The 24,707-nt window shown below is 40.7% G+C and overlaps 1 protein-coding gene across 2 annotated transcripts in view; it reads right to left on the bottom strand.

Annotated features, from left to right (window-relative positions):
- Positions 1-694: 694 nt before the first annotated feature.
- SHC3 (SHC adaptor protein 3) overlaps positions 695-24,707 on the bottom strand; it is a 148,070-nt gene continuing 124,057 nt past the window's right edge. For both annotated transcript variants that reach the window (XM_082403391.1, XM_082403390.1), the window contains exon 12: positions 695-4,032. In XM_082403391.1, coding sequence (XP_082259517.1) covers positions 3,904-4,032 — 129 coding nt within the window. In that variant the 3' untranslated portion in view covers positions 695-3,903. The remainder of the gene's footprint in view (positions 4,033-24,707) is intronic.

Below are 24,707 nucleotides of genomic sequence, written 5' to 3' on the forward strand. Positions count from 1 at the left end.
AGGACAGGGACTGCACAGCCCGGTGGTGCAGGTGGCGAGCCAGGGCTCAGAGAAACTCAGCAACCAGCTCAAGGCCACGTGGCTCTGTGCATGCGGGAGCCAAGGTAGGCTGCCCGGGGAGCCTGGGATCCAAGGAGACGTGTGACTGGCCTTCAAGAAGCGACCGATTCAGGGAAATAAGGACCAGGACATTTGTTTTCAAGTGTTACTTATATAAAGGAGTCACCCAGGCAAGTCACCCAAGTCACCCAGGCATCTGATGCTACCATTCCAGGAAGCGGGCATCTTCAGGACAGCAGGCTGGACACGGAGCCAGGAGACGTGAGTCGACACTGTCCCCAAGCACGGGGCCCTTTGAGGGGGCCGCACAAAGCTCTGCTCCTCCCCCAGGCCTGCCCTGCTTTCAGCCAGGCGTTTCCCTTCGCACTCGGCTTGTCGCCTTCTGTCCTCATTGGAAATGATCAGTGCTACCCACCCTCCTCCATCGGGAGAACCCCAGCTGGGTCTTTGTCCATCAACCCCAACACCAGAGATGGCCCAAAACAGAATCATTGCTCAAATGAAACACAGGTAAAGGCCAGGCAGGCTCCCGGTCCTCTGGCCTCTCAAATATAAAAAGTCCGGAAGTGGTGGCTTAAACATAAGATTTAGGTGGGGAGTTATTTGATTTGAACACACCATCTGACTGTCCACCTGCTTCTTTTTTTTTTTTTTTCAGCCGTACCATGTGGCTTGCAAGATCTTAGTTCCCCAACCGGGGATCGAACCCTTGGCCCCGGCAGTGAGAGTACCGAGTCCTAACCACTGGACCGCCAGGGAATTCCCCACCTGCTTCTACTATGAGCCGTTCAGAGTATCCCTAGTAGTCAGGCGTCAAAGCTGACTGAAACCAGTGACCAGCGGCCCCACAGAAGCCCCGCAGGCTCCCAGCAGATAGGCGTGTCACTGGAAAGCCCAGCTAATTCACACAGGATGGTGCGGGTAGGAAGGGGAAGGGGGTTCTCCAGAGCCACTTAGCAAGATGGGCCATTTTAGGACCGCTGGACCCTGCCTGGCTCTCCCAGCAGACACAGAGGCCTGGGTCAAGCGGCAGGGGGCCCATGAGAGGGGCAGCAGTTCCTGGCACACTCCGAGGTCCCAGGGTGGCCCCGGCACGGCGCTCAGTGACCACGCCCTGGGAGTTGGAGGCCCTGGAGCTGCCCCTCCTGTGGCTGCAGCGAAGTTTGCCTCTGAATCCCGAGCTCCCTGTGGAGCAGAGCTCGGGAAGCGCTGAGAGAGTGGAACAGCTCTGCTGCCCACCGACCGTGTAGCCTTGAGCAAGGTGGGCACTACCTGAGCCTCAGTTTCCCCATCTGTGAGTGAGGCTCTGTGATGCCCAGCACGTGGCGCTTGAAGGAAGAGACGAGATGACCCAGGTGAGCTCTTACATGCTTTACATGCTTTACAAATGGGAGAAAACAGACTAGAAAATTGCTGCCATCTGCTACACCTCAAATCTGCTCCAATGGCTACAAAGGAGTGCCAGTTATGTCCCACTAGCACTGTTCTGTGGGAAGCGATCTTAAAACCTGAGCTTAAAAATACATATTTTGAATGAATATTGAAACATTATTTGATCCCCCATTACTTTTAATTTTCTAAATTGATTCTCATGCAAAAAAAACATATATTGCTTATCACCACTGAGATAAACACTAACTTCAGAGCAGAGAGCTACTAAACCTGCAGATTACCATTTCTTATACTCCCAAGAGAAAAACAAAACAGATCAAATGTTCAGGGGCTCTCAGTTCTTAACTCTTGTTTCCTACTTTCCTTTGCCCTTAACATGAGTGTTTTGGCCTTATGCAGGGGGGTGTGCAAGTCTGTTGAAAGAAGTCATTTGATCCATTTTTATATGTGTGTACACTCACACACAGAGAAGGATCATGCATCCCCACAGAGGTCGGATTTTTATGTATACGTCTGCAGGGCTGCAGGCCTCAAGGAGACAGAGTGCAGGGCAATTCTCACAGTCACCCCAAAGTCTACATCGTCACAGGGGAAGAGCCCGACCTAGCTGCTGCCCGGCGTCCCTGTTCAGACCCTACTGCTTTTGGATAACTCGCAGCAGGGTATCTGTACTGCACCTGAAAACAGACCATTCTAGGAAGAGGCAGGGCAGTCTAGATTAGTGCCAGACTCCCCATAAAGTTCCAATTCACTGCAGAACATTCTAGAAGATTGAAGCCACTGTCAGCTTGAGTTCATTGGACCTTCAAAGGGTAAAATCTCCACAGAAGGCTAACATGAATCCTTGGACCTGCCCCAAGCCATCCTCAGCCATCAGGTCTGCCCCATCCTCCCATCCTGGCCACACACACCCTCTAAAAGTAGAAACAGGGTTCACACACGTAGCATTAGAACTTTGTGGAATTAGCACTCATTAGAATTTTTAAAATCTACCATTAACTCCACATTCTGGAAGCATCAAACTTATTACTCTCCAATGCTAAGTGTGTGCAGAGCGTCCTTCCGTTGCACTGATGAAGGGGGTGCTGCCCGTGATGGATTTCACTGGGACAAGAGCCAACATTGCAGCACAAGTGAGAAGGTGCCAACGAATGTGAATCCTTCCATCTTTTAAAAGACAACACCTGTTAAATCATATGGTAATCTCAAGCCAAACATTTTTTCAAAGTTAGAAACACTGTCGACTTCCTAACACCAAACAACCCAGTAGGAAATCAGTGTTTGATCCCAAAGGCAGGAGCTGGGACAAAGCACTGCCCAGGACACGAGCCCTTTTCATGGAGCAATTGGGAAACCATTGTAGAGACAAACCAGCCACTTTACCCACCAATCTCTCCAGAAGTGGGACCTCAAACTAATTCCCAAAGCTCTTGAGCCTGGTCCCGAGCTTCAGGCAAACCTGAATCAGCCACAGCTGATGGAATGTCTCCAGGCAGGAACTCTGAGCACATGTGTTTGCACCTGTCTTCCGCACAGATCGTACACATGCTTCTTCCTCTACTGAATATAAAGGGGGCGGGGTTTTACTAGCAGGTACTGCAGCAGCCCGTTGGCTAAGAGGATGTACAAACCCCCAACTACCCCTCCACAAATCCTCATTTTGTCCTTATACAGATAAAAACAAAGGAAGCATTCACCTGTCAAGATCTTGATCAGTGAGGCTTATTTTGTGCCCTATTTGGCAGCAAAGTGGATCCCCAAGAACCCCTGGACAACCAGGGTCATGGGAGACGGCATTCCTGTGCTCAGCACTACCTGAAACAGCTGGAGTAACGCCTACTCCTCAGCGCAGCAGCCCTAATCTCTGGTGCTGCAAACCCCATGCACACAGGTGTGATGCAGGCAGCCTGGGAGGCGTCGCCAAGGAGGAGGGACAGCCACGAGGACCCACACTTCACAGGGCTTTACATGCAGAGCGTAAACAGCATCTTGCCTTATTCTATTACAGTCCCAGGTGTTTATTACCGACCCTCCTGCAGCTTCTATTCCCTGTTTTGTGCTTAGTAGGTAACACCTTCCCAGTGGACTTTCCCAGTGGAATGGGTCAGCTGAATTAACATTTTGCCCGGACAACTACAGTCAAACTTTGTTTTCATTAAAAACATACAGCACAGAACATTAGTCTTACATCTTTCTTAGTCTTAAAAAATATAAATATAGAGGGATAATTTGTACAGGATGTATAGGTATGTACACCTTTAGTATGCACATGAGAATCCGGAACAAGTTTATGAAACTTGCACTTTAGGGAGGCCTTCCTCCTGGGGCTGTTGAACAAAGCTCTGAGCCAGTGGGCAGATGCTTGAGTTCCCATGGCCCAGTACCCATCTACCGGGAAGAACTGAGCCCTCCTGACTGCAGGTACAGGGTCGGGACGGGGCAGCTGGCAGGTCACGGGTTCCTCTCCACTGGCTGCTGAAGGCAGAGCTCACTCCCGGCAGAGACGATGGGCAGGCTGTTCTCCAGGTGGTGGTTGATGAGGTGGTTGATACTGTCAAAGATCCTGTCCTTTGTCCGGATCTGTGAGGGGTGCGGAGGGAAGGTTAGCGCCACCCACAGGCAAAGGAAAGAAGATACCCCCCACTGGGAGTCAGAACTGGAGAGGCAGCCTCCTTAGGGACCCAGGGTTTCCCTGTGCTTTCAGAGGTGGTGTCCGCTAAGTCCCTGGTCCCTGTCACTGGCCAGTAAATTCAGTCAGTTCATCTGTCCACCCCTCTGGGACTGAGCCATGGCCTCCCCCGCCTTTGGCAACCGTGGTGATCCTCTGCCTCCCAACAGCCTCCTCTCTCTGGCTCCCCTCCTGCCCTCATGGGATCCATCCCAGAAACCTCTGTCCTGCACCACCCAGTGGTGTCTGCAGGCTCCCCTACCCCTGCCACCTGAAGACCTTTGCCCGGCGGTACTGGCCCAGACCGCTTCTTCCACCTGGGAACCTAGCTCAGCCTCCAGGTCAGCACCTTCAGGCCCCCATCATTCCTTACCACCCCTCCCCAGGCCAGCTGTCAGCATCCTGCGCACCTGCCAGGAAGGAGCCCACAGCTGTGAGGAGGGGCTCCAAGTTCCCAGTGGAGGGTGACCCTTGCTGGGACGGAGGGGCAGTGCTGCAAGCTTCTGGTCACTCAGTTCTAAAGCTTAGTAGGGTGCCTGTCCATGAACTTCTCCTGAATAGATGAAGGCCTGAGATGGGGTGAGGGTGCTGGGTGAGGGTGCTTTGTCTCTTCCCGCTGCACAATGGCCCTGTGCTCTGGTCCCTAGGGGCCACCAGTCCTCCCACCCTGAGCCGGTACACTCACAGTAGAGACCGCACTTGAAGGAGGCAGTATGAGTTCTGGCCAGGAGCAGTCTCCCAGCGTGCTCTGGATGCAGCCCCGGGGGCCTGCTTCTTTGAGAGGGAACGGAGATGGGGCAGGGGGCAGGCACCTGGCTGTACCCCCTAGTGCTCCAGGCCCACTGATGGCCCTCACAAGGGGTCTGGGATGCCTGGGTACCCCAACCTCTCTCTCCAGCCTCATTGCTGGGGCCCATCCCTCCCTTGGAACAACCAGCTTCTCCCATCCCTCCCTCAAGGATCTGAAGGCACATCTATTCTCCTCACTTACTTGTCCCAATATTCTTTCCCCAAGTTCTTTTTTTCTTAATTTTATTGGAGTATAGTTGATTTAAAATGTTGTGTTAGTTTCTGCTGTACAGCATTATGAGTCAGTTATACATAAACATATATCCACTCTTCTTTAGATTCTTTTCCCATGTAGGTCATTACAGAGTACTGAGTAGAGTTCCCTGTGCTATACAGTAGGTTCTTATTAGTTATCTATTTTATATATAATAGTGTGCATATGCCAATTCCAATCTCCCAATTTATCCCTCTCCCCCCCCTTTCCCCCCTGGTAACCATAAATTTGTTTTCTACATCTGTGACTCTATTTCTGTTTTGTAAATAAGTTATTTGTAACATTTTTTAGATTCCACATATAAGTGATATCATATGATATTTGTCTTTCTCTGTCTGAATTACTTCACTCAATATGACAATCTCTAGGTCCATCCATCCTTCTCCAAGTTCTTAATCTCACTCTCCTTCCTTAATGTGGCCACCCTTGTTTCTCCCCCTCCATCAACCCACCAATGGGATGTCCATCTCTGGGCCTTCAGTCCCATATCTCATTCTCTCTCTAAATCTATGCTCCAGGTGTGCATATCAGAAGATGCACATCTGCCCTGGGCTTTAAACGTTTTTAAAATTAGGACGCTGTCCTCTCCTGGGTTCCAACTCTGATGTGAGGCTCCTCCCCACCCACCTCTGTAAGCACTGAAGGGGAAGAAACTTCCCAGGCCATGGGGTCCCCTGACTCTTTGGCATTAAACCTCAGTAAGGGTGTAATCTGATGGGCACATTCAGAAAAAAATCTCTTTGCAAGACTTTCTGACATCTTTGCATCAAGGTTGTTTAATTCTCCTGGGGCTTCTTAGAATTCCCTACCCAGAAAGACACCCTGGGTAACACAACAGGCCCCTTCCTTGGATGCTGAAGGCACCCAGGAGCTCAGCTTGAGCCTAGTATTATCGGGGTGTTGCCTTTACATCATTGACTCCTTATTCCCACTTCTTAATGATTAACACTCATTTATGTTCTGGGGCAATAGAGACAGATGAAGAAGGATTTATGATGGGGAAGTGTCTGGGACAGTGGTCTAACCTGGGCTCACGTTGGCATCACCTGAGTTGCTCTCAGTAACCCCATGCTCAGGCCAACTCCACCAGGAGCTTGGGATGGGGCCTGGGAACTAGCGTGTTTTATGTTCCCTCCATGATTCCAACATGCTGCCAAGCTGAGGACCACTGGTCAGTGTTTTTGTAGTATATAGGCTGGCCAGTATAAACATGCACACATGTAAGCACACATGTAAGCACACAGAAGAGTAAGCCATATAAAGAAATAGGCAGTTTACTTCACTCCCATAAATGCTTGCTGAAACTCTGATCTGGCTCCTGCCCAGAGAACTTGCAGCCCCCAGAGCCATCTGTGTGGACTCACCTGCCATGTGCTGGAAATGCCAATGGCTGATTTAAAAAGCCCAGCAGCCCAGACAAACCTAGGACAAACTTCTCCAGATACATAAAGGGATTCTGCTACAGTGATGACACATGAATGTTAACCCCAGAAAACTATGTTAGGCTTTGCATAGCAAAAAGCATATAAAAGTGAGGATGAAAGCCTTTGTTTTAGTTCAATATGCATATATTTAAAAAGAAGAAAAATCTGAAATCAATAATCTAAGCTTCCAATTTAGGAAACTAGAGAAGGAAAAGCAAGTTAAGTTCAAATTAAGTAAAGGGAAAGAATAAAAATTAGAGCAGAAATCAATGAAATTGAAATAGGAAATCAATACAGAAGATCAATGATTCCCAAAGCTAGTTCTTTGAAAAGATAAATAAAAATCATTAAGCCTCTAACCAGGCTAAGTAAGAAAAAACAAAAGAAGACATAAATTACTAATATCAGAAGTGAAAGAAGGGTCATCACTACAGATCTCATGGACATTAAAAGGATAATAAAGGAATATTATAACTAACTTGAAGCTTTCCCACTAAGACCAGGAACAAGGCAAGGATGTCCCATCTCATTACTCCTTTTCAACATCATAGTGGAAGTCCCAGCTAATGCAATAAGTCAAGAAAAGGAAATAAAATGTATGCTGATTGGAAAGGAAGAAATAAAACTGTCTTTGCTCACAGATGATATGATTGTCTATGAATAAAATCCAAAAAAATCAACAGCAACAACAACCAAAAACAAACAAACAACCAAACATTCCTGAAACTAATAAGTGATTGTAGCAAGATTGCAGGATAAGAGGTTACTATACAAAAGTCAGTTGCTTTCCTATGAACAAGCAATGAACAAGTTGAATTTGAAATTAAAAACATAATAGTATTTATTGGGTTGGTCAAAAAGTTTGTTTGGGTTTTTCCCAAAACATCTTATGGAAAACCCCGAACAAACTTTTTGGCCAACCCAATATATTAGCACCCCCAAAATGAAATACTTAGTTATAAATCTAACAAAATATATAAACAATTATATGAGGAAAACTACAAAATTATAATGAAAGTTTTAAAAACCAAATAAATGAAGATATATTCGGTATTCATGGATAGAAAGACTTAATATTGTCAAGATGTCAGTTCTTCCCAACTTGATCTATACATTCAGTGCAGTCCCAATCAAAATCCCAGCAAGATATTGTGTATATTGACAAACTTATTCTAAAGTTTATATGGAAAAGCAAAAGACCAAGTGTAGCCAACACAATATCAAAGGAGAAGAATAAAGTTGGAGGACTGATAATACTCAACTTCAAGTTTTACTATAAAGCTTCAGTAGTCAAGATAGTGTGGTATTAGTGAAAGCATCAACAAATAGATCAATGGAACAGAATAGAGAGCCCAGAAATAGACCCACACAAATATAGACAACTGATCTTTGACAAAGAAGCAAAGGCAATACAATGGAGTAAATATTGTCTTTTCAACAAATCGTGCTAGACAACCACAGGCAAAAAACTGAACCGAGTCACAAACCTTACACTATTCACAAATATTGACTCAAAATGGATGATAAACCTAAATGTAAAATGCAAAACTATAAAACTCTTACAAGATAACATAAGAGAAAACCTAGATGACTGTGGGTTTGGTGATGACTTTTTATTTATGATATCAAAGGCATGATCCATGAAAGAAGGAAATGAGAAGCTGGATTTCATTAAAATTAAAAACTTCTGCTCTTCACATGACACTGTCAAGAGAATGAGAAGACATGCCACAGATGGGAAGAAAATATTTGCAAGAGACATATCTAATAAATAAAATAATATATAATAACAATAAATAATAAAAATAAAATAATAATTTTGGACTATTATCCAATACAATATTCTATTATACAAAGAACCCTTAAAACCAACAGTAAGAAAATAAACAACCAGACTTAAAAATGGGCCAAATCAAGAATATATAATGGGGAAAAACAGCCTCTTCGATAAACAGTGTTGGGAAAACTGGACATACAAAACAATCAAACTAGAATACTTTCTCACACCATATACAGAAATAAAATGGATTAAAGACTTAAATGTAAGACCTGAAACCATAAAAATTCTAGAAGAAGACCTAGGCAGACACTCTCTGACATCGGTTTTAGCAATAGTTTTTTGGACGTCTCCTCAGGCAAGGGAAATGTAAGCAAAAATGAACAAATGAGATTACATCGAACTAAAAAGTTTTTGTACAGTGAAGGGAACTATCAACAACAAAAAAAGGCCACCTATAGCATGGGAGAAGATATTTGCAAATAATAAACCCAATACAGGGTTAATATCCAAAATATACAAAGAACTCACACAACCCAACATAAAAAAAAAAAAATAACCTGATTAAAAATGGTCAAAGGACCTGAATGGACATTTTTCCAAAGAAGACATAGAGTGTAATAATTCTTTGTTGTTTGTATCAACTAGCACAGCAAATTCTACCTTAAAAATGATTTTTTAGGAGCTCTGTAGATGGATAGAATTGTAGTCTCTCTAAATGCAGAACTTTCATCCCAGGAAGATCCTCCAGTGCCCTGCTAGTTCTAAGTGCTCACCTCTGTGAGGCTTCCAGGGTGCCAGCTGATAAGGCACTGCTCAAGAAAGCACCAAAAAAGTCCTAATTCCAGTTTAAAGGAGGAAGGCTGGGGCACTCAATGCATCCCCAAGCTGTCTGACCCTGCAGCGCCCACCACCAGAGACCATGCCAAATGCACTTTGGCGGGGGAGAACCATGGACCCAGAATGCAGACCCAGGGAGGACAGAGCCATCCCACAAAGCTAACCTGATAACTTTGTGAAAATCTGTGAACACAGAGCAAACTAGGAAGAGAAGAAGCACAGAGTAGCGTGGACAGCAGGCTCTCCTGCAAGCCTGCCTGGACTGCTGAGCACCGGAGATTGGACGCTCACCTGCGTCCTTACAGGTGAGGCTCAGCCATCCCTTTCCCAGGATAGAAGCTGTGTGCCTTTTGCTCCCTCTAGTGGCTGGCAGAACACAATGGCAAAGAAATTGAACTGAGAGCTGGAAGCTTCCTTCAATATTATCTGGTGTTGCCCTCCCCAAACATTTTCTTCTCAGCCATGAAGCAACCCTGTGACACAAAGCCCCAGGCAGAGGCCCCAAAATGTACAGGCCAGGAAGGATGCATTCACTAGACTGTGTTTCTCAGCTTGAGCAGCATCAAAAGCCCCTGGTGTCTTCTGGAAGCACAGACTGCCTGACACCCCCACCCCAAGAGATTCTGACTCAGCAGGTGGAGCCTGAAAATTTGCATTTCTAGCAGGTTCCAGTGGACAGGGGACCACAGTCTGAGAACCACTGGGCGAGAAGAGTACAGCTCGAAGCTCTGTTGGTCTAATTGCATTGTTGACAGGAACGTGACAGTACCTGCCCTGTTCATTCAGCCCCTCCACCCACCCAGTATCAAAACAGAAATGATGGGACATTCTCAAGATGCTCCATTGAGATGTAAACCAGCCAGACCCCAGCGCTTTCCTTCATCACCCAGCTGGGTGCCAAGCAGCATCTTGTGTGCTTTGTGAACCACCATCGGACCTCCCCCCCAACCCCCAAGATAACCGTCTGGTATAGTGACAAGAAGCCAGTTTCAAGCATCTGGGTTCACCTCCCCACCTGCCACCTCCTAATGGTGCCCTTTAGGGCAAGTTACTGACTTCTCTGAGTCTTCATTTCCATGTAAAGTGGTTATCATAATAGTCCTACTTCATAGGATTCTCATCAGAAGTAACTGATTAATGTGCATGAAGAATTTCACACAGTGCAGGGCCCCTAGGACATGCTCAGTAAATGTTTGCTGTTCCTGTTTTTCATACCATACTGAGCAGTTTAAACTTACCCTAAAGGCAACGGCCATCCTGGAGAGATTTAGAGCAGGGAATGACATTAGCGGAGCCTCCTGCTGGCAGTGAAGGGTGGGGGGAAATGCACTGACAATCCAGGGAGAGAGGGACCCTTTCAGAGATATTTAGGGGATTGGTCAGTCAGAGGATGTGGAGTGTGAGAGGGAGGTGCTGGTGGCAGAGGCTTGCTGACTGGGCAAGCCATGGGAAGGTATCCAGGGGGCAGCTGGGGTGAGGAGCTGGGAACGATGGGATGATACCTTCCCCTTTAGACATGGTGGGCTCAAGTTGCCTAGAACGTTTATGTGGAGTTGCTCTGTAGGCATTTAGAAATGGTGCATTTAAAAATGGTACATTAAGGGAGGTTCCCTGGGGGCCTAGTGGTTAGGATTCCAGGCTTTCACTGCCACAGCCCGGGTTCAATCCCTGGTTTGGGAACTGAGATCTCACAAGCCACGTGGTGCGGCCAAAAAAAAAAAAAAAAATTGTGCCTTAAGGAGTACACTCAATCGATGACAAAGTGATTACATTCAGCCCCATCCAAAGGGTGGCACTAGAACAGGCAAAGTTGTCAGTTGAAGACGTCTCCTGATGAAAACTGATTTCACAGGAACAGTTGCACATACAGACCTGCAGCTCTCTGTCTACTGTCTCAGCTTTGGCTGGATCCACTGGGAGATCCTCCCACCCCCAAAAGTTCATGCCTTAATGCAACCTAACACAGATAGGATGTAGACCCACCCTGGCCACATTGCCTGGCCTCTTCCAGACTTGAAATTAAGGTGCAGTCCAGGTCCCTCCTAAACCCAATGGCCACAGTGCTGGCTCCACATCAGCCCCCGGGGCTGCAATGCCAAGGGTCGTACTTGGAATCTTGCATGCCAATTGCTTACATTTTCCAATTGATGCCTTGCTCCACATGAAAACTCATTTTCCATCCAAGTTGTAAGCCCGATCATGAATCCCTGCACAGCTGGGATCCTGGACATCTTCCAATCTCCCCCTCCTACCCCCATGGTTTCCCTGACCAGCCAAATCCAGGGTGAGGGGGACTATTTTGGGCTCCCTGGCCCTGGTTCCTTCTAGGTGTAATGTCCCTTCCTTTTCCAGTTCCAAGGTACTAAGGAGCCTCAATCATCCCCAAGTTTGCCCAAAAGTCAGCAAAGTCTGTTTCTGATAATAGAAGAGAAAAAATGTAGAAGGCTGACCACAGTATCCAAAAGGGAAATTCATAGGAAATGTTCACCAATCAAGGTTTCTTCAGAGCCATACCAGAGAAGCACAGAAATGTTGTGGACACATTAGCTCCAAGCTCCCCTAGGGCGCTGGTGTATTTACAGAAAAAAGGAGGGAAGGTCCCTTACCAAATATTGAGTGGGGAAGATCCTAAAATGTACCTATGTGTTTTTACTTCTTTAATTTTGTAATTGTTGATAGAAAATAGAGATGGGTAAATAGATGATGTTTAACATCATTAAATGATGCTCTTTTTACAGGAAAGGCATGAGTAAAGGAATTCTAATTTAAAATGTAAGGCTGAGTATAGGCATTGTCTTATCCCATCTTCGCCAACCCCAGTGAAATGACAGTAGAGGAATAAACTTCTAAAACAAAAGAGAAGGAGGTAGATTGCCAGTGGATACTGTAACCTCAGCACACTGTGGGCTAGCAGAAAAGAGGAAGCCTGTTGAAATAAAAGAGTGAGGAGGAGGGTAGCCTAGAATGTAGGGGGGAGGGTGGATCCTGCAGCTGAGGAGAGAGAGGAGCAATGGTGGGAGGGAGAGCAGTTAGGCTGCCTGGAGAATGCTCCAGAGTAACTGAGCCAGCAGCTCCACCACCCCCTCCTTCCCCTTTGCCTCCTTATAGCCAAACTAGTATTTTGCCTTCAGGGAAGAAGCCAGAGAATGTTTATCCAAAGAAATTAAATAAGATGTCTGGGGAAAATTAAGGCTATAGGAGGATAAAGGTGATTCCAAGTAAAACGCTCCTGGGAGGTACCCAGCGTAAAAGTCCAAGCCCCCTCCTCTCCTTCTCACACTACAGTCCTCTAATCTGTCATACAACAACTCCCCTTCACCTAATCCCCTCCAAAATATCCCTACCCCATGCCTCACCCACCACACACACATAATCTCAGTCAGTCTTCAATGCTAATGCCAGGAAAGACTAGAGGGAAAGATACCTAAATGTATTACAGCAGAGGAGACCCATCCCAGGAAAATCAATCCAGTCTCTTGTTCTTATATATGGCAAGGAAAGGTACTGGGCATCTTAAGAATGTCAGTACCATGAAAAGAAAAATCATGATAAGCAAACAAACACCTGACCCCAGAAGTTAAGTTGGAAAATAGACAAAATATTTAAAACAACTCATATTAATAACACCAAAAAGTAAAAATGTTTTTCTTCTTTTTAACCATTAAAAAGAACAAGATGCACAAAAAAATAAAACAATCAGAAGATAACAAATTTTCCTTTAGAAATTAAATATACAATTTGTAAAATTATACATATATTAAGTTTGGAAGATCATCAAGAAAAGCTTTCAGAACATAGAGCAAATTTTCAAAGAACTGGAAACTTGCAGGAAAGAAGAGACAGAAGATCAATCCAAGAGATCCATCCCCTCAACCAGGTGTTCTAAGGGGAAAGAATAAATAAGGCAAGAAATTATCAAAGAAATAATATAAGGAAATTGCTCTGACCGAAGAAAAAACAAAAATTTTCAGATGGAAAGTGTTCATCACATCTCTGGAAAAATGAATAAGAAAAGGTACACACAGATTCATGACCATGTCATTGCAGAAGGTAAAGAAAAAACTAAAAATGTCTAGTTGGTAAAGAAAAAGTAATCCACGAAAGATTAAGAATCAGAGCAGCCATGCTACAGCCAACCATAAGGTGAATCAAAGTGACTTCAAAATATATTTTCAGACATGTAGGAATGAGAAAGTTCATGCCCATGCACCTGTTTTGAGGAAGAACTCCAATGAAAGTGAGTGAAAACCATAAAAGAGGAAGATATAGTATACACAACAGGCTGAAACTCACCCAGGACTCCAATGAGACTATGTCCTTAGAATAATGGGTTTGCTTTAGAAATCTATTAGTCCACATTAGAACAGAAAATCAGACTGTCTTCATGCATGTTCCAAAAATAGATGGAATGAGCTGGATAATAGTAATGACATGGTGAGGAAAACTTAGGTCTCTTCTCTCAAGAAGAAGGCAATTAGAAACTTCAAGATTAACTTATTTAAAAGTAATTGTATAAAATAATATGAATATAATATAATGTTGGGCCTAACATAGAAATGTAATATATGTATAACATATTTGCCAATAACAGTACAAAGGAGGTGGGCAGAGCAAAGCTGCATTAGGCTAGGGAAATAATTTCAGAGGGTAAGGTAATATAACAATGCATTGTTAAGTCTGTAACATTAATATAATAGATTTGATATGTATAACAATAATGTCACACTAAGGGGATACATTCTCTGACCAAAATGGAACGAAACTGGGAATCAACAGCAGGAAAAAAATTCAGAAACTCACAAATACATAGAAATTCAAAAACAAACTCTTACATAATCAATGAGTCAAAGAGATATCAGGAGGGAAATAAGAAAATACTTAAAATAAATGAAAACGAAGACACAACAGACCAAACTTATGAGATACAGCTATACTTAAGAAATTTATAGCTGTAAATGTAAATTAAGGAAGAAAAAAATCTCAAATCAATAATATAACCCCTCACCTAAAGACACTGAAAAAAAGAAGAGCATACTAAACTTAAGGCAAGCAGAAGAAAGAAAATCATAAAGATTAAAGCAGAGATAAGCAAAATGGAGAATGGAAAAACAATAGAAAAAAATCAATGAAACCAAAAGCTGGTTCTTTGAAAATGTCAAAAAACTTGACAAACCTTTAGCTAAAATGACCAAATTAAAAAACAAAGAAGACTCAAACTACTATACTTAGAAATGAAAAGGGGAACATCTTCCCCACATTATAGAAATAAAAAAGATTATAAAAGAACACCATGGAAAATTTTATGCCAACCAATTTGATATTAGGTGAAATGGACAAATTTTTAGAAAGACACAAACTATCGAAACTGACTCAAGAAGAAATACAGAATCTGAATACACTTATAACAAGTGAAGATATTAAGCAGTAAACAGAAGTACCCCAAAAGAAAAGCCCAGGACCAGATAGCTTCACTGCCGAATTCTATCAAATGTTTAAAGAAGAATTAATATAAATTCTTTGGAATTTCTTCCAAAAAATAGAAGATGAGGGAATAGTTCCAAATTCAATCAATGAGGCCAGTAGTACCCTGATACCAAAACCAGACAAAGAAACTACGAGAAAAGAGAACTACAGACTAATATCTCTTATAAATATGGATGCAAAAAATCCTCAACAAAAAATACTGGCAAACCAAATCCAGAAACGTATAAAAAGAATTGTACACTATGACCAAGTGGAATTTATTCCAGGAATGCAAGGTTGGTTTAGCATCTGAAAACCGATTGATGGAGTTGAACATATCAATAGAATAAAAAACAAAAATCACATAATTATTTCAATAGGCACATAAAGAGCATTTGACAAAATCCAACACTTTTTCATGTTAAAAGAGACTCAAAAAAGTAGAAGGAAATTTACTTAACCTGATAAAGGACATCCACAAAAAACTCACAACATCATACTTAATGGTGAAAGATTGGATGCTTTCCCCTTAAGATAAGTAAAAAGATAAAGACGACCACTCTTGCCACTTCTATTATTCTACTGGATGTTCTAGCCAGGGCAAATAGTTAATAAAAAGAAATAAAATGCATCCAGATTTGAAAGAAGTAAACTATCTCTATTCAGAGATAATGTGATCTTATATATAGAAAACACTAAGGAATCACTAAAAAATACTATTATAACTAATAAATGAGTTCAGCAAGTTTGCAGAATACAAGATTAATATAAACAATTAATTGTAATTATATACTTGCAAAGAACAGAATGAGAGTGAAATTGAGAAAACAATTGCATTCATGAGTGCATCCAAGAAACAAATATATAGAGAGGAATAAATTTAACAAAGTAAGTGGAAAACTTACACTCTGGAAACTAAAAAAAAATTGTCAAAAGAAATTAAAGAAGATCTAAATAAGTGGAAAAACATCCCATGTTCATGGACAGAAGACAACATTGTTAAGATGGCAATACTCTCTATCCCCCAACTGATCTATACATTCAACACAATTCCTATAAGAACCCCATCTGTCTTCTTTGTAAAAATTGACAAGCTGTTTCTAAAATGTATATAAAATTGTGAGGTTCCCTGAATATCTAAAAAGATCTTGAAAAAGAACAAAGTCAGAGGACTCACTCTCTTTGACTTAAAAACTTACTACTAAGCAACAGTAATCAAGACAATGTGGTACTGCCACAAAGGTAGACATAGAGATCAACAGAATGGAATTGAGATCCAGAAATACACCCACACATATATGGTCAATCGGTTTTCAGCAATGCCAAACGTATTCAATGGGGGAAAGACTAGTCTTTTCAACAAATGATGCTGAGAAAACTGGATATCCACCTGTAAAATAATGAAATCAAAACATTACCTCACTCCAAATGTACAAATTAACTCAAAATGGACCAAAAGCCTAAATGGAAAAGCTAACACTATGAAACTCTTAGAAAAAACAGAGGGATAAATATTCATGAAAAAGACTTTAAAATAACTTGAAGGTGTCTTAAAGATGCTCAAAGAACTAAATGAAGATGTGGAGAAAGTCAAGAAAATGATGTACGAAAATAATAGAAACATCAATAAAACCTATTTAGAAAACCTAAATAGGAACCAAAATGAAACTCTGGAGTGGAAAAGCACAAAACAGAAGAACGAATCAGGGAGCTTGAAGATAGGACAATTGAAATATTTGAGTCCCAGGAACAGAAGGAAAAAAGATTGAAGAAAAGTGAACAGAGTCTAAAGGTCTTGTGGGATACCATAAAACAGATCAACGTATGCATTGCTAGAATGCTAGAGGGAGAAGAGAGAAAAAAGAGAAAGACAGAGTGTTTGAAGAAATAATGACAGAAATTTTCCCAAATTTGATTAAATACATGAGTATAAACGTCCAAAAAGCTCAATGAACTCTAATAAGGATGAATATAAAGAGACCCACACCAAGACACATTATAATCAAACTGTCAAAGCCAAGGACAAAGAGAGAATCTTGAAAGCAGCAAGAAAGAAGTGACTTGTCACATACAAGAGATCTTCAAGAAGGTTGTCAGCAGATTGCTCATCAGAAACTTTGGAGGACTTCCCTGGTGGCGCAGTGGTTAAGAATCCACCTGCCAATGCAGGGGACATGGGTTCAAGCCCTGGTCCAGGAAGATCCCACATGCCACAGAGCAACAAAGCCTGTGCACCACAACTACTGAGCCTACACTCTAGAGCCTGCGAGCCACAACTACTGAGCCCACACACTACAACTACTGAGCCTGTGCACCTAGAGCCCATGCACTGCAACAAGAGAAGCGACCGCAATGAGAAGCCCGCATGCTGCAACGAAGAGTAGTCCCTGCTCACTGCAACTAGAGAAAGCCCACACACAGCAACAAAAACCCAAAGCAGCCAAAAATAAATAAATTTATTTTTTAAAAAAAGAAAGAAACTTTGGAGACTAGAAAGGCAGTTTGTTGATATATTTAAAAGCTAAAAGAAAAAGAACCTGTCAATTAAGAATCTTATTTCCAACAAAACTGTCCTTCAAAAGTGAAGGAGAAATTAAGACATTCACTGATAAAAGCTGAGGGAGTTCATTTCCACTAGGCTTTCCCAGCAAGAAATGCTAAAAAGAGTCCTGCAGGTTGAAATGAAAGACACTAGATAGTAACTCAAAGCTGTATAAAGAAATAAAGATCACAGTAGAGGTAAAATCATGGACAATTATAGAAGCTAGGATTATTGTAACTTTGGTTTGTAACTTCACATTTTGTTTTCTACATAATTAAAGAGATTATTAAAAATGTTAGTTTATGCTTTTGGAGACAGAGTGTATAAAGATGTTTGGAACATCAGCAACTGAAAGGAGTGGGGACAGAGCTGTAAAGGAGAAGAGATTTTGTATGCTATTGAAGTTAAGATGCTACAAATTCAAATTAGAATGTTATAACTTTAAGATGTTAAATACAATCCCCATAGTAACTACAAAGAAAATAGAGATAGAATAAACACTAAAGAAAATGAGAAGGGAATTAAGACATTTCACTACAAAAAAATCAACTAAACACAAAAGAAGACAGTAATGTAGGAAATAAGAGGGGAAAAAAAGCTATAGGGTATATAGAACACAGAGAGCAAAATTACAGAAGTCCCTTCTTATCAGTAATTACTTTAAATGTAAATGGACTGAATTCTCCAATCAAAACACAGAGATGTGAATAATAGATTAAAAAACATTTTTTTAAGATCCAACTAAAAGCTATCTACAAGAAACTCATTTTAGATCCAAAGACACAAACACATTGAAAGTGAAAGGATAGAAATATATTTTCTATGCAAATAGTAAGCAAAAGAAACTGAGAGTAGCTATATCAATATCAGACAAAATAGACTTTAAATAAAGTTTGCAAGAGACAAAGAAGGACATCATATACTAATAAAAGTTTCAATACAGCAAGAAGATACAACAGTTATACATTTAAACATCTAATAACAGACCATCAAATTATATGAAGCAAAAATTGACAGAATTGAAGGGAGAAATGGACAGTTTTCCAACAGTAGTTGAAGGCTTCAATACTCCACCCTCAATAATGATAAGTAAGGAAATAGAGGACTTAAACAACACAATACACCAACTATATCAAACAGACTATGCGCAACACTCTAACATCAGAATATACATTTTTCTCAATTGCACATGGAACAATTTCCTAGATAGACCATATGTTAGGTCACAGATTAAATTTCAATAGATTTTAAAAGATAGATATCATACAAAGTATCTTCTCTGACCACAAGAGGATGAAGCTGGATATCAATAAGAGAAAAAAAAAATTTATAGTTTTAAGCATTTACATTAAGAAACAAGAAAGATCTCAAATCAACAACTTATCTTTACAACTTAAGAAACAAAAAGAACAAGGTAAACTCAAAGCAAGCAGAAGAAAGAAAATAGTAAAGATTAGAGTAGATATAAATGAGATTGAGAATAGAAAAACAATAGAGAAAATCAATGAAACCAAAAGCTGTTTCTTCAAAAAGGTCAACAAAATTGACAAACATTTAGCTAGACTAAGAAAAAAAGAAAGAAGTTTCAAAATTACTAAAACCAGATATGAAGTGGCAACATTATTAATGATTCTACAGAATAAAAAGGATTATAAAATAGTGCTATGAACAATAGTATGCAAATTGGATAACCTAGATGAAATAGACAAATTCCTAGAAACACAAAACCTACCAAGACTAAGTCACAAAGAAATAGAAAATATGAATAGACTTATAACTAGTAAGAAGATTGAATCAGTAATCAAAAATCTCCTAACAAAGAAAAGCCCTAGACTTGATGACTTCACTGGTGAATTCTATCAAACATCTAAAGAGGAACACATACCAATTCTTCTCAGATTTCTCCCAAAAAATAAAGACAAGGGGACACTTCTTAACTCATTCTATAATCAGCATTACCCTGATACCAAAGCCAGACAAGGACACTACAGGAAAAGAAAACTACAGACCAACATCCCTCAGGAACACTGATGTAAAAATCCTTAACAAAATATTAGCAAACCAAATTCAGCAGCATATTAAAAGGATGATACACTATGACAAAGTGAGATTTATTCCTGGAATGCAAGAATGACTCAACTTATGAAAGCACATCACATTAACAGAATGAAGGGGGAAAAAATGTCAATACTACACAAAGCAAAGTGCAAGTTCAATGTAATCCCTATCAAAGACCCAATGACCTTTTTTGCAGAAATGGAAAACTCCATTCTAAAATTCATATAGAATATCAAGGGACATGAATAGCCAAAACAATCTTGAAAAAAAAAAAACAAAGTTAGAGGACTCCCAGTTCCTGATTTCAAAACTCACTACAAAGCTACAGTAATCAAAACAGTATGGTGCTGGTATAAAGATAGGCATCTAGACAAATGGAATAGAATAGAGAGCCCAGAAACAAATCCCCACACATATGGTCAAGTGTTTTTTTACTAGGGTGCTAAGACCATTCACTAGAGAAAGGACAGTCTTTTCAACAAATGGTACTGGGAAAACTGGATATCCACATGCAAAGAATAAAGTTGCAAGATAAAAGTTTCAAGACATTGAACGTGCAATGATGTCTTAGATATGACATCAAAGGCACAGGCAATCAAAGAAAAATAGACAAATTAAACTTCATGAAAATTTTAAAGGTTTGTGTATCAAAAGACACTATCAACAATATAAAAAGGCAACACACAGAATGGAAGAAAATATGTGTAGATCATGTATTTAATAAGGAATTAATATCCAGAATATATAGAAAACTCCTAAAACTCAACGATAAAAAAACCCAAACAACTCAATTTAAAAAATGCGCAAAGAACTTGAGCTGCCATTTATCTAAAGAAGATATATAAATGACCAATAAGCACACAAAAAGATGCTCAACAAAACTGATCATTAGGGAAATGCAAATCAAAACTACAATGAAATACCATCTCACATCCATTAGGATGGCTACTATCAAGAAAATAGAAAATAAGTGTTGGAGAGGATGTGTAGAAATTGGTACCCTTGTATACTGTTGCTGAGAATGTAAAATGGTGCAGCCACTGTGGAAAAAATATGATGGGTTCTCAAAAAAATATTACAAATGAATTACCATATGATCCAGTAAATCCACCTCTGGATATATACTAAAAAAATTGAAAGCAGGGTCTGGAAGAGATATTTGCATACCCATGTTCATAGCAGCATTTTTCACAATAGCTAAAACAAGGATGCAACCCAAATGTCCAGCCACTGATGAATGGATAAGCAAAATGCGATATATACATATAATGGAATATTGTTTAGCCTTAAAAAGGAAGGAAATTCTGACACATTCTACAATGTGGATGAAACTTGAGGGCATTGTGCTAAGTGAAATAAACCAATTACAAAAAGACAAATACTGTATGATTCCACTTATATGAGGTATACTTAGAGGAGTCAAAATCATAGATACAGAAAGTAAAATGGTGGATGCCAGGGACTGGGGGGTGGGAATGGGAAGTTATTGTCCAATAGGTATAAAGTTTCAGTTTTGAAAGATGAGAAGAGTTTTGGAGATGGATGGTGGTGGTGGTTGCATAACTATATAAACATACTTAATATCATTGAACTGTACACTCAAAAAGTGGTTAAGATGGTAAATTTTATATTACATATATTTTACCACAATTAAAAGTGAAGAGAAAAAAAAAGGAAAGGAAGAAAAAGTAGGCAAAGGATCTGAATAGACATTTCTCCAAAGAAGATACACAAATGGCCAATAAGCACATGAAAAGATGCTCAACCTCATTAGTCATCAAGGAAAATGAAAATCAAAACCACAATGGTATACCACTTTACATCCACTAGTATGTCTAGAATCAAAAAGTCAGATAATAACAAGTGTTGGTGATGATATAGAGGAATTGGAGCCCTTATACACTGCTGGTTGGAATGTAAAATGGTATAGCTGCTTTGGAAAACCGTCTGGCATTTCATCAAGTGACAAATTATATAATTACCATTTGACCTAGCAATCCCACTACTAGATATATATCCAAGAGAAATGAAACATATGTCCATGCAAAAACTTGTACGTACCATTTATAGCTGCATTATTCACAATAGCCAAGTGCCCATCAACAGACTAATCATAAAATGTGGTATGTCCAAAAACGGAATATTATTCATCCATAAAAAGGAATGGAGTGCTGACACACATTACAGCATGGATAAGCCTTTAAAACATTATGCTAAGTGAAAGAAGTTAGTCAAAAGTCCACATATTATATAATTCTATTCATACATATGTCCAGAATTGGATAATCTATAGAGACAGAAAATAGCTGAGTGGTTCCTAGGGCTGCGGGATGGGAGGATAGGGAGGTGATAGCTAAATGGTACAGCATGAAAATATTCCAAAATGGACGGTGATGATGGATGCATGTATCTGAGAATATACTAAAAACCACAGAATTGTACACTTCAAGTGTGTATTATGTAAATTCTGTCCCAACAGAGCTGTTTTTAAAGATCTTTATGTTTACCAGTTCATAAATAATACAAGAGACAAGAAACAAGTTAAATAATGCCACAAGAAAGCAAGGACCCAAATCACAACGTGGGAAATTCTACAGACAAATGTCCAGTTCGTCAAACAAATCAAGGTGTAGAGGGAAACAGAAAGAAAGCTGTTACAGAGTGAGAATCTTAAGAGACATAATGAAATGCATGATGTGGACAATCTATGGATTCTGATTCCAATAAACTTATTATAAAAAGAATATCTTTGAGATAATCAGGAAATTTTGAGTATGTTTAGTAATTAGTTTTGGGTTTTGTTGGCTATAACAATGACATGTTGTTGTTGTTTTAATGTCCTTATTGGTAGAGATGTGTGCTAAGGTAGTTATAGTAGGAATGATAGGAGGCCCAGGATCTGTTATGAAATACTTTGCAAAGCTCCTCTTCCCCTTCCTTTCCTCTCCTTTTCCTTCCTAAGCGAACAAAAAGTCCAAATGCCAAGAAGACAGGTATCTGTGCTGTGGGGGTCATGTAGCCACAATGGCCCCAAATGGCATCCCAGAGTGTGGGCAGAGTGGGTGTGCCCAAGGGCTGGACGGATGGATGGACTGGCACAGGGTGTCAGAAGCATCCATGCCAAGGAGAAGGTTGGGCAGCCCACTATGGAAGTCACAGCCAAGGAGGGGGAGGGCGTGTATGTAGAAGAATCGAGTAGTGTGGGTGTCAAAACATGAACAGGGTGAGGAGGGAACCCACATGGGGAACAGTTGGGCAGAGGAGTCGAAATCCAGGCTTCCTGAGGAAGGTTTCCACATACAAGGAAGTTCATCAAATAGGGGAAAACATTAAGAATAATGGGAGTCAGGTTTCTCATTGTTGGAGAAGGGAGTCCCTTATTTGTTACGGCAGCACAGGCTAGACTGACTGGTACAAAGGGAACTTCAAAATAACAACAGGGCTTTATTAAGTGGAGGGATCGGGGTGGGGGGGGCTTTTTGTTTTCTTAATTACCCTGAGAAGAAAATAAAACCCTAATAAATGTGGATGTTGGATGGTTGTCATTGTTTGGTGAGTTTAGGAATGCAAAAGCCCCTGTACAAGCTCTCAAACATGCCGTAACCTGAGACCACGTTAATGAAGCCCATGGAATACCCAGCAACGTGCGGCAGTAGCTTGTTCAAATGCAAGCACAGGGTCCACATCACTTTGCTGGCCCTTCAAGGCCAAAGTGATGAATCAATGATAAATGACTCAGGGAATAATTTTAGACACAGAGGGCTGACTAAATGATTCTGAAAGATGTTGAAAAGAAAAAAAGGGGCACCAGACTCCATATCTGAGGCTGTTCCTACAGACCCACTCGCCGGCTTCTTTCCAGCTGCTGTTATCTAGGGTCAGTAGCCTCAGCACCTCTGCAGGAGCTCAGAAGCCCTGCCACAGTGATTCTTGTCACCCACATTTCCAGCACCCCCAGGCGCCCTCGTCTTGAACAATCAGTGCACAGTGGGAAGGCACATAGGTTGGTATACTCTGGAGTAAATTTAGACGTAGAACTGTTTTGCATCCTGATTTATCTGAGTAATCTGTTCTGCCAAGTTTCCGCCTTTATAGTCAGGGACCAACCAATTACCATGAAAATCAGATGAATAAATATTGAAGAGAATGTGTTCATCGTCTATTTTGGTGTCCTCACAGCAAGGAAGTGACATTACGTTTTTAATTAAGTCTTTCATTTCCATTTTCTTTTTCAGCTAAATCTGTCCTCCATAAGATCAATTAAGCTAGATAATCAGATCCAACAAAAAGCCCCCCAAAAGAACAGTTATTAGTAGGTGTGATTTACAGATTTTCCCAACCATACTGCAAATTTCTCCTCCAAAATTAAAGCTGTAGAGACAGCACAGCTTGGGGTGTTTGGGCTTGCTCAGACACCTGGTCTAACTTTATGTCCTCCTTGTCTTCTACATTATCTTGATACTGGTTCATGAATGTATAATATATTAGTAGTAGTACGTATCTTTTGTAAATCATCTTTTTGTCTATAAGGACTGAGTGAACAAAAAAATTAATCATCTTTGATCTATAAGAGGGTATAATTTAGCTAAATTTTAACTTTAAAAAAATACCTAAAATTTTCAACTGAAATATTTATATTCTCATAGGATTTCTATTTCCCTCCTATTTTCCTTTAGATAACTACAACTAATTTAATAGGCAGCCAATTCAAATGGAAAGAACTCTGGACTGAGTCTGTGTAGAAAATCTCATTTGTGACCCCAGGTCACCTTCTTCGGTCCTCAACCTCCTAACCTGAAAAAGCCTGAGATTGATTTATGTATTCAGCTGTCTAATGCTTATTGAACACCAGCTATGTGCCAGGCACTATTCTAGATGGTGGGAAATACTGCAATGAGCAAGACTGCTACCCTCATGGAGATTATAGTCTAGTGGGGGAAACGAAATAATAAACAAATTAGCAAATAAACGAGTACTTGTTTGTGATAAGTGCTTAAGGGTAAAAATAAATCAAGGTAAAGAAATAGGGGGTATCTAGGGGATTCTATTTGAGGTAAAATGGTGGGGGAAGTCTCCTCTGACCTGAGTAAACCTAGATCATTGTAAGAGGTGTGTATAACCACATAATCTTGACACGCAAACCAGACGAGCACACACAAGCGAAGGAAGCAAAGACAGTGAAGACAGATTTCTCTTATGAACCTTTTTCAGGTGAAAAAAATCCCAAAGGAAATATTAGGACTCCAAATCCATGATTACTACGTCAAGACCGAGCAGGGTTTATGCCAGGATGCAACATCAGAAAAATCTACCTGTGTAATTTCCCACATGAATGGACTTTAGGAAAAAAATCATGGTATTATCTCAAAAGCTGCTGAAGAAGCATTTGATAAAGTTCAATACCTATACATGATAAAAGC

This window comes from Balaenoptera borealis (assembly GCF_965194805.1).
Source record: "Balaenoptera borealis genome assembly, chromosome: 8".
Lineage (NCBI taxonomy): Eukaryota > Metazoa > Chordata > Mammalia > Artiodactyla > Balaenopteridae > Balaenoptera > Balaenoptera borealis.